The sequence below is a fragment of the Dryobates pubescens genome, chromosome 11, assembly GCF_014839835.1.
Source record: "Dryobates pubescens isolate bDryPub1 chromosome 11, bDryPub1.pri, whole genome shotgun sequence".
In the NCBI taxonomy this organism is placed as follows: domain Eukaryota; kingdom Metazoa; phylum Chordata; class Aves; order Piciformes; family Picidae; genus Dryobates; species Dryobates pubescens.
This window is the reverse complement of record NC_071622.1, coordinates 14,008,772-14,019,713: the sequence shown is the minus strand read 5'-3', so window position 1 is coordinate 14,019,713 and position 10,942 is coordinate 14,008,772. Positions and strand designations below refer to the sequence as shown.

The window sequence follows — 10,942 nt, the reverse complement described above, 5'->3', positions numbered from 1 at the left end:
ATCAAATTGGAAAGAAAAATGCAATTGGTGTTCCCTCCTTCTGAACTATTTGTTGCTCTAAGTGGAGAGGCTGATAGAAGGCTGGTAACACACTGCTCACTTCAGTGTTAATGTAACTGGGATAGACCCTGTCTCAAGTCAATTAACTGGAGCAAAAGAATGTTCCAATTACAAATAAAAGAGGCTTGAAAGAAAGTTTGCCTGAAGGCTATTGGGGGAGATATTTTTTTATTACTCTTACAGCATCTTTTCCAAGACAAAGCAACTCTGAGCTCGGAGTTCTGCCCCTTGTCAGTATCCAGCAAAGGAGGGGGTTGACTCAGGCCTACAGGAACTCTCTTTGCTGTTAGTAGTTGTCTGAGCATTTTCATCAGGCAGGGTCAGTCCTGCAGTAATTACTCAACAGAACAGTTGTTGCTTCAAGGCTGCTTTCTGGGGACTTCTTCATTCTGTGAGGTGTGACTAATAAGTGGTCTTCATAATGTATGGAAATACATCAATCAGCTGGAGGATAAACAGTAGAGGAGATGATGTTCCAGAACTGAATTGGTCCATCCTAGGTCCCAGAAGGGATAGCCCTGGCACCTGTAATGCTTTTTGACTGAGGGATGTGTCCATCTACGCAATGCCCACAGCAGAGAGGGGCTGCTCCTCAGCACACAAGCTCTCTGGGTGTTTTCTTTCAGGCTATGGCTGAGGGCAGCTTTCAAGGACTAGAAACTGTTCCAACATGGCAGCAGGAGCACAAGCAGAAGATCATCTCGGGGTCCCATGTGCAGAACAGCTCAGGAAACCCTATTCTCTGTGTACACAAGCATTCCATCTTGACTCAGTGTGTCCTAGTTAGAAGTTATTGTATCCCTACGCTTACTATAAGGAAAGGACCAGGACTTCATTTTCTAATAATATACCTCAACCCAAGTCAATCATTACAGTTACCCTTTTGTGTTCAAGAAACATGTAGACACAGCACTCTGGTTCAATGGCTGTGGTGGTTATGTCAATGGTTGGATTCTATGATCTTGGAGGGTTTTTCCAACCAAAACAATTCTATGGTTCTGTACACTGCTGTTGGAGCTGCTTAATTTACAGCTAAACAAGCAAGGTTGCTGAGTTTAACCTGGGCGCTGCAGAAACCCTTCACCCCTTGTCACAGGCTCTAGGACCCCAATGAGAAGAGCAGCACCTCTGGCAGGTCAGTGGAAGAACTGGCATCTTCCATGTGCCTGTTTCAAGGCACAGAACAGGCACAGTTAAGGCAGTTCCAGTGGACCTCCTGAAAGGATGTTAGAATGAAATTGATACTGGTCTCTTTTCCAAGTAACTGTGATAGGACAAGAGGAAATGAGTTTAAGGTGTGGCAGGGGTGGTTCAGGTTGGAGATTAGGAACAACTTCTTTCCTGCGAGAGTGGTCAGGCAGTGGAAGAGGCTGCCGAGGGAGGTGGTAGTCACCATCCCTGGAGGTGTAGATATGGCACTTCATGATATAATTTAGGGGTGATGGTGGCTGATAATTCTGTGACTGCAGCAGTGGTCAGGGACAGGCTCAACTGACACCACAGTAGCGGAGGTCAGCTGCACCTCCCCCCACTTCCCTCTGGGGAGCCATAGGCATGGCAGCACTAACCAACACAAATTGTCCCCAGGGTTTCCCTTGGGAATTCTAAAAGGAAGCAGCACTGGGATTGCTGTAGGTGGTTGGTAACATTTCTGCTTTTATTGTCAGTTTGAGAATTTCAGGGTGAGTTTAGTTGGATACTAGAGCTATTGAGCTTACCCACACCTAACACAAAAAAAACACAGCTTGAATAGGTGGAGGAGTAGAGTCATTGTGGAAATAAAATGGCTTGTAGCACTCGAGTCACAGTGCAATCAAGGGTTTAATCCAACAACTACATTAGATATTTAGATATCATATTTAGGGAACATAAATACTCACTAAATTCACTACAACATGAAAATAAAAGCTTCACATTCTCCCACACTTTAACAAACTGGGGACAAAGTGACAGCTCCTAGACAGACCTTTCAGCTTCACAAACAACTCTCTTGAGAGACTGGATGTGCCCTTAGCTATCACAACAGGAGGGTACACGGCCATTAACCTAGACAGCTCCCCCTCCACTTTAAAGCGGTTATAATCCCTGCTCCCCCACCCCCCGCCTTACACATAGCGGACATGCACTACTAGTCTATACAACCAACATTGCACCAGGAAGTCATGAAGAACAGAGCTCCTTCAAAACTGCCCCCTCTGTGTGCTGGGGTCTGAAAACTCCGTGTCACGGAAAACCAAGTCTTTCAGTAATGGAAGAGAATTTGTTTACTCCAAAAAGCCTGCGCAGTTCTCACGTCAGGATAAAGCAGATCTGAAACAGCAGTGGGAATGGATGTGTATTTACAAGTGCTTGAAAGACAGAAGTGCTTGAAGGGCACTTCATCCCAGGAGAATCCCAGAGCAGCTGAATACTTCGGTACCACAGGCCAAAACCATTCTGGCAACAGCCAAGATGCAGGAGCAATGTCACATGGTTTAAAGTCTATTGCTTCTCAGCTATGGTAGCTGCTTCTAGCTTTGGATGCAAAGGGGTGAAGGCTCCATCAGTGAGTCTTACGAGCCAAGAGACTCTCAGGAAACAGTATTTCCCTTCAGACAAGCCAACAGGTAAAGCAACCCCTGCGAAGTGACAGCAAGGCTCAGAATGAGGGAAGAGGAGGTGAACATGCAGGAGGACAGCAGCTACTGCACTTCACACTACTGCCACATTTGAAAACTTCAACCAAAATTTAAGACACTAAATGGTAAACTTGGTCAAGTACTAAAATTGTCTTCCAAAGTGCTAAGCCATGTTTGTTAAAGCTATGACAAAAAGAAAAGAAAAATAGAATCTTCAAGCAGCTTATGGTTGAAGTCCTCCCTGCTCAGCCTGGAGCCCAGAGAAGCTCACAGCTGGGGTGGCACAAGTTCCACAAAGTGAAGCTTGTTGGCATTACCTTATGTCCCTGTGCTGGAATCAGGGATTTGACTGACACTCCCCCACACACATTTTCAGGGCAGTTCTACACAGAACATTCCAATACATTCACAATGAAAATCTGTTCTTGTAGGCAACAGAGCAGGGCTCGTGAGGACAGGATAACACTGCCACAGGAGCCAGGCGGGAAGATGGAGCGTGCCTCATGACTGGCAAGTCTTACAGGTTGGGGGTGTGAAGGGTTTGGTGGGGGTTTTTTTTTGACTGAAACACTGGTTAAAAAGCAAATTTCCTGTTTCACCTTGCACTGAAGTATTAAGCCCAGTAAACAGCAGGATTTTAAAGTGTCGCTGCAGCTCATTGTTGATAACAAAGTGACTAAAACATCTTTTTTCAGGGAATGCCACTACCTCCAGCTGCCAGGCTGTCAGAAGTCAGCTCTCTACCCACCTTTTACATGGGTAACCTTTAGCAAATGACAGTATCTAAGACGTTCCTTGGCTTAGGTAACTATTGAATAGACTTGGCTACCCATGCTCAATACTCCACAAAGGCTACTATTAACCATGGCAAATATATCAGGAATCCAGAGGTACCTGGATGAAATTAAGACATTCCAAACTGGAACACTTGTTCAGTTATCATGCATCAGGAACAAAAAAGCATGTCAAACATTGGAATGCACTGGAAAAGGTCATTTAGTCTCCTAGGGAAAAGCCAAAAACCCAAAACAGACTAAATTAAATACAACCCAGAATACTGGCTAATATTAATGAAGTATACTGAGAGAGCCTGAAGGCACCACCTGTAGTGTCCATGAAGATAATAACAGTGGTGCCTTCATTAATATTAAAGAAGTCATAGCTATAAAAAGTTAGTCCCAGCTCAGGTTTCCAGCACAGCTTATTTATGTTCCTTTGTGGGTGCATAGTACAGTTCCATGGGTTTGTTGACTTTCCAGTACTTCTCACTGACCAGTTCCAAGGAGAAGGACCCATTTAGTACCTAGAAGAGAACACCAATGGAGAAATTAAGTAACCTGTGCCTTTTATGGGTAGTACTGTAAAAACAAGGCAGCTGAAATCAGAAGTGATCAGAAAGTCTCCCTGGGACCTTCTCCAGGCTGAAGAAGCCCAATTCTCTCTCAGCTTGGCCTCACAGCAGAGGGCTCCCATCATTTCTGTGGCCTCCTTTAGCCCTGCTCCAACAGGTCCATATCTCTCCTGTGCTGAGGACTCCAGAGCTGGCCCCAGCACTGCAGGGGGAATCTCAGCAGAGCAAAGCAGAGGGGCAGAATCCCCTCCCTCCACCTGCTGCCCATGCTGCTGTGGATCAGCCCAGGACATGGCTGGCTGTGGGTGGTGAGTGCACAGTGCGGGCTCATGTCCAGCTTTCCACTCACCAGCACCCCAAAATCTCCACAATGCTGCTCTCCCTCCCTTCATCCACTGGCCTGTACCTACACTGGGGATTGTCCTGACCCAGGTACAGGACCAGTACTTTTCCTTTTGAATTTCATAAAGCCCACTTCAGCTTGCCCAGGTCCCTCCAGATGACATCCTGTTCCTCAGTTCAACCACACGACCCAGCTGGTGTCACCCGCAAACCTGTTGAGGGTGCACTCAGTCCCACTGTGTGTCAGCGATGATGCTAAACAACACTGGTCCCAGCACAGACTCCTGAGGGACACCACTTGTCACCAGTCTCCATGCAGACCATTGAGCCATTCCAGATCCAGTCTGTACCAAAGATGCCTTGCTGCTGACTCCTAGCCAGAGGCTGTACTTACAGTGAACTGCCCATTGGCAGTAGCGATGTAGATGGTGTACTGCTTCTCACTGGCTGTGTCAAGGTTCATCTGGTTGGACTCTCCTTTGCTACGAAGCTCCTCCAAAGCCAATCTCACAGCTAGGTACTTGGACAGGTGATCAACAGTGGCATTGCCTGAGGTTTTGATGTATCTGTGTCAACAACCACAAAAAAGAATCAAAGACACTTGCAGGTATGGGAAGGACATCTGGAACACCCCAAAGTATTAAGCATGAAGTGTGAAATTCTTTAAAGGCAGCTCACAAACAAGAACATGAATTGTTTTCACCCAAGACATGCAAGCAGCTCATTGTTCCAAAGTGCCCATACATCTTTGTGATGCTCCTCCAATCAGCCCTCCTGCTTTGTAGAAAGGAGGCAACACTGCCTGGCATCTGCTCCTGATGAAAAAACTAATAGCAGGTTGCCAGGGAGTTCTCATAATACTCAGGACTGCTTAAATCTGAGCACAGATACAGCTTGAAGTGCCTGGACAAGAAACTGTAAGGTGTCAGAGCTGCACACACAACACTCATTAGTTACTCTTCCTTATCTCACTATCTGTCCTCCCTTGGATTCTTCACCTAAGAACTGAAGGCTGATTCATGCTGCAGTGGCCTCTCCCAGAAGCTTAGTTTGCTTTCTGCTTTCAGAACAACACCCAGAACTCCCTTGCAGTTCCAAACCATAAAGAAAAGCTGGCTGAAGCTTCTAATATATTTATAGGCCCTACAGAGGGTTGTCTCATCAGGAGAGAAAGCCAGGAAGAGATCTGAGGAAACTCCATGAGACTGCTCATTGGTGTGATCCAAAAATCGGCAGACTGTGCTTGGACTGGAGCATGAAAAATAATGCCAGGAAAAGCTTCCAGCCTGTAAATCCTGCTGACAAACTGCTCTGCAAATCCTGCTCTGCAAACTGCTGGCACTTATGCAAGAATCACAGAATCATTTCAGTTGGAAAAGACCTTTAAGATCATCCAGTCCAACTGTTCTCAATTCTAGTGCTAAACCATGTCCCTTAACACCTCAACTTGAGGCCAATTCCTCTCCTCCTATCAAAGGTTGTTTATTCACAAAGAATCTTTTAATAAGGGCTTTATCTTATACCATCATCCTAGTACCTACTGTGAGCTGCAAGGCTAAAATCCCTTAAAACATCTTTGTGATCAAAAGCTGAGAACAGATTGTTGTTGTATGTTTGGTAATGTCTGAGCTGTCCCACACACCACACTTGCAGTGGAACAAGGAAGAGAGTGGATATGGTTAAGACTGAGACACCTGGGGCTGTTTAGTCTGCAGAAGAGGAGGCTGAGAGGGAATCTTATCAATGTCTATGAATATCTGAGGGGTGGGTGTGAAGATGAAGGTGCCAGGCTCTTTTTGGTGGTGCCCAGTGATAGGAAAAGGAACAATGGGTACAAGCTGGAACACAGGAAGTTCCACCTCAACATAAGGAAAAACTTCTTTGCTGTGAGGGTGCTGGAGCCCTGGAACAGGCTGCCCAGCGAGGTTGTGGAGTCTCGTTTTCTGAAGGCTTTCAAAACCTGCCTGTATGTGTTCCTGTGTGATCTGCCCTAGGTGACCCTGCTTTGGCAGCAGGGTTGGACTCAATGATCTCCAGAGGTCCCTTCCAACTCATAACAGACTGTGATCACCAAAAGAAATCGATTTTTAAAAGCCCCAAGGAGTGACAGCAAACAAACACCAACACATCACAGCAGAACACATGAAGAGGAAGAGAAGACCTTTACCTCGTCTGTGCACTGTCGTCATTCTCCATGAGGGTCGGGTGAGGCCTGAAGACCAGTTCTATTTCACTGGCACCATCCATGACAGGGTCTATTGCCACAGCTGTGTTGTTATTGTCCAGTTCCAGCCCAGAATCATCCGATGTTTTGGTCCTCTTGTTACTAGGCCCTGCTTCCTGGTTGCTGTGTGTTGAGGCGTTGCTGCAGTGGGAGCTGTCACCGTTGTCCTCTGCTCCACTGCCATTCTCAATCTGCTGTTTCTTGCCCCTCTGCAGCCTGATCAGAAATATGTAGAAATCAATGTTTTAGTGAGACAGGCCCCACAAAATTTGTGCACCTTCTCCCTCTCCCCATTCCTGTCCTGCCACCAGTCAGTCATAAGTACACATAGAAACTAAGCATTTGAGAGATCTTTAAAGCATTTAATTGGGGGGTGGGGGGGTGGTGTTATATGGTTTTTCTTACAGAAAGATACAGACAAGACTGAGGGATAAGGAAAAAAAAATAACAAACTGCCACAGTTTTTAAGATGATTTTAAACTTCATACAATTATTTGAGACATGTTTTAGTGGTCATGGAGGTGTTTGGTACAACATTGGACTTGATGATCTTAGAGGTCTTCTCCAACCTTAATGATTCTATGGTACAAAGCAGTATTCAAAGGTTACAAATCACAGAACTGCATAGGTTGCAAAAGACCTTTAAGATCATTGAGTCCAATCATTAGCTTAACACTTACAAGTCCTCTACCAAGTTACAGCCCTCAACACCACATCTGCCCAACTTTCCAATTCCTCCAGGGATGGGGACTCCACCCCCTCCCTGGGCAGCCTGTTCTAGGGCTTGAAAACCCTTTCAGTAAAGAAATTCTAACAGCCAATCTAAGTTTCCCCAGTGCAACTTGAGGCCATTTCTTGTCCAATCCCTTGTTACTCGGTTGAACAAATCATTCTGCCAGAGGTTAAAAATGATTTTGGCAGACCTCAGAGAGAAGAGAACTTTCAGACTATACAGGGAGCGAGGACAGATGGTGTATTTTCAGTGCGAGTCAAACAAGGTTACAGGTGGCCAAAGGAGGTGGATTACGCACCTGTTCATGGCTTGGATCTTTAATCCTTCCTCAATGCTGTGGCTTAAAGCTTGCTGGTTGTTGTGCTTGCTGATTCTTGCCAGCACTCTCTCCTGATGGGCTTCATACTCATCCCGGCTCGGATAGATTTTACTGATGAGAGCATCAAAGTTGGGATCTGGCCTCAGTGACCGTTTTGAAACGAGCTTTTTACGACACGTGGGACATTCTTTGTTGCTGGACATGAACAAGAAGGGAGAAAAAACATACTGACTGACACACTGATTCACAGATTGCATTGGGTTGGAAGGGACCCTCAAGGGTCAGCTTGTTCAACCACCCTGCAGTCAGCAGGGACACCTCCAACTAGATACATATATAGAATACATATAGAATAAACCAGGTTGGAAGAGACCTTCAAGATCATCGTGTCCAACCCATCAACCAATCCAACACCGCCCAAGCAATTAACCCACGGCACCAAGCACCCCGTCAAGTCTTCTCCTAAAAACCTCCAGTGATGGCGACTCCACCACCTCCCCAGGCAGCCCATTCCAATGGGCAATCACTCTTTCTGTATAGAACTTTTTTCTAACATCCAGCCTGAACCTCCCCTGGTGCAGCCTGAGACTGTGTCCTCTTGTTCTGGTACTGCTTGCCTGGGAGAAGAGACCAACATCCGTCTGTCTACAACCTCCCTTCAGGTAGTTGTAGATCAGGCTGCCCAGGGCCACATCAAGTCTGATCTTGAATGTCTCCAGGGATGTGGTGCTTGGGGATATGGTTTAGGGGGTGAACCTTGTAGAGTAGGGTTATTGGTTGGACTTGGTGATCCTGAGGGTCTTCAACCTGAATGTTTCTGTGATTCTGAGAGCTGTCCCTGCCCCTGGCAGCGTGGTTGGAACAGATGATCTCCAAGGTCCCTTCCAACCTAAGCCATTCTGTGTTCCTTCTTTCCCTCAAACATGTTTTTGCTCATTACTCCTCAGAATTTACACAGGCACAGCAGATTGTGACCTCTGAACAGAAGGCATTATCACAAATGGATACTCACGTCACTGACTGAACTGCAGAAAAAGACAAGAGAGATTTTCAACTTCTTGCAACAAACACAAGTGAGGGGATGACTTTTCACAGGAGGAAAAGAACAGATCTAATCTGCCACAGATGGCTGAACACACAGGAAGGAAGTAGGAATGTTTTGCTCCACATTCAGCCCTTGCACTGCACAGGCAGGTGACACTTTAACAGCAACACCCAGGGCCTGAAGGATCTTCTTGCTCACACTTGCACCCACCCCTTTTCCCCCTAGCACCCTGTACATACCCACTCCTGAGGGCTGTGATGATGCAGTCGGCGCAGAAGCGATGCAAACATTCTTTTGTTGTCATGGTGTTTTTTAACATATCCAAGCAGATGGGACACATCAGCTCACTGTGGAGGCTTCGGGGTGATACCACTATTTCCAAGCCATCAGTGATTGCTTCCTAGTGGAGAAGAAAGTAAACTTGAATGGCAACTACCTCATGGAGACTGCATGTTTTACTGCTCTTCTAAAGAGAAACACAGGGAAAAGATGAAGACAAGCACAAAGACACGGCAAAAAGACAAAACAAGATGCACACACGGGATCAGGACAAAGTTATTTACAGTGAGGATAGTGAGATGCTGGAACAGATTTCCCAGGGAGGTTGTGATGTCCCCTCCCTGGAGGTGTTCAAGGCCAGGCTGGACAAGGCCTTGAGCAACCAGGTCTAGTGGCAGGTGGTTGGAACTGGATGATCTTTAGAGTCCCTTCCAACTGAAACTATTCTGTGATACATGATCACATGATACACAACCCCAAGACACATACTCCACCACACAAAGTAGGATGAAGGAAAAAAGAAATACAGGTCAAACATCAGTTTGTTTTTCTAATAGTCTAAAACAGACTGTGATTTTGGAATGATTTCTTTTTAACATATTCTGTCATTTCTATTGGTTTCTTGTCCCAAGGAACAAGCAACAGGACAAGAGGAAACAGTTTCAAGTTGCGTTAGGGAAGGTTTAGGTTGGACACTAGGAACAATTTCTTCCCCAAAAGGATTGTCAAGCCCTGAAACAGGCTGCCCAGGGCAGTGGTGGAGTCACCATCCCAGAGGGATTTCAAAGCTGCGTATGTGTGGTGCTGAGGGACATGGTTTAGTGGTGGCCTGGTCGTGTTGGGTTAACGGTTGGATAAATGATCTTAAAGGTCTCTTTCAACCAAAATGATTCTATGATTCTATTCTATAATTCTATTTAGAGTAGGCACTGAACAGCCTAAGTAGTACAAAAAGCAGCCCTGCCATGGAGCCCAGCTCTTCAGCACCTATTACCTGAGGTGTCCTTTGCAGTTCGTACAAACTCAGCTCCCATGTTTTGCTTAAAGGTTGTGTCCCATTGGTCTGCACAGCTTGAGACATGGCTGGGAAGAGAAAGAGAAACAAGTCACACTCATATAGATCTGGCTCCAGGAGCCAGCTCACTCTCCCCAGCAGGCTCCTCTGGGAGCACAGAGTCCTATGCCTGTAAGGACAGAGCCATCTCTGTGCCAGCACAGCAGCAGCACAGGGGCACGCCAGTTCACCCACGTACCAGGCTCCACTGAGCTACACACGGATAATCCCCTTCTCTGTGCTGCTCCAAACACACTGAGGGGGGCACTCAGCCCTGAGGGCTTTGCAGAAATCAGTTACAGTTGTAAAACAAAAGTGACACACAACAGAAGGCCATAAAACTTTGGCTGTGTGGTGTGAAAGCTGCAAATGCCACCCAACGTGGACAACAGCCATAAAACAGCCACTTGCAGACAGGTCTAGTAGGGTCTGCTTCTGAGCTCTGAGGGAGGTCACAGCTGCACACACACATGGAATGCTGGCTAAACGTGCTCGCTGGGAGCATCCTGCAGAGCCCTTCTTCTTCCTCCTAAACATCCATCACTGAGCTCTACAGTCAGAAGTTTAGAGACTACAGAAAGATCAAGGGAAGCCTAGGCACTGGCTAAGTTCTGGGCTCCCCATTGAAGAGAGGCAGGGAACTACTGGAGACAGTCCAGCAGAGGCTACAAAGATACTGAGTGGCTAGAAGCATCTCTGTTATGAGGAAAGGTTGAGAGACCTGGGGGTTTTTAGCCTGGAGAAGAGCAGCCTGAAAGGGTATCTGATCAATGAGTAGCAAGAACTGAAGGGGGGGAGGGGGTGGTGGGGGGGGGGTGGGCAGCAAGATGATGGGGCCAGACTCTTTTCAGTGGAGCCCAGTGACAGGACAAGAGGCAGTGGGTACAAACTGGAACCCAGGAGATTCCATCTGAACA

The 10,942-nt window shown here is 46.6% G+C and overlaps 1 protein-coding gene across 2 annotated transcripts in view; it reads right to left on the bottom strand.

Moving 5' to 3' along the window:
• Positions 1-3,219: 3,219 nt before the first annotated feature.
• RNF2 (ring finger protein 2) overlaps positions 3,220-10,942 on the bottom strand; it is a 28,100-nt gene continuing 20,377 nt past the window's right edge. The window contains exons 2-7 of one of the 2 annotated variants that reach the window (XM_054165466.1): positions 9,966-10,054; positions 8,932-9,092; positions 7,627-7,842; positions 6,539-6,811; positions 4,766-4,937; positions 3,220-3,981 (exon numbers count right to left, since the gene is read on the bottom strand). In XM_054165466.1, the coding sequence (XP_054021441.1) occupies positions 3,880-3,981; positions 4,766-4,937; positions 6,539-6,811; positions 7,627-7,842; positions 8,932-9,092; positions 9,966-10,052 (1,011 nt within the window). In that variant the 5' untranslated portion in view covers positions 10,053-10,054 and the 3' untranslated portion in view covers positions 3,220-3,879. The remainder of the gene's footprint in view (positions 3,982-4,765; positions 4,938-6,538; positions 6,812-7,626; positions 7,843-8,931; positions 9,093-9,965; positions 10,055-10,942) is intronic. The other variant, XM_054165468.1, reaches the window with a different exon arrangement.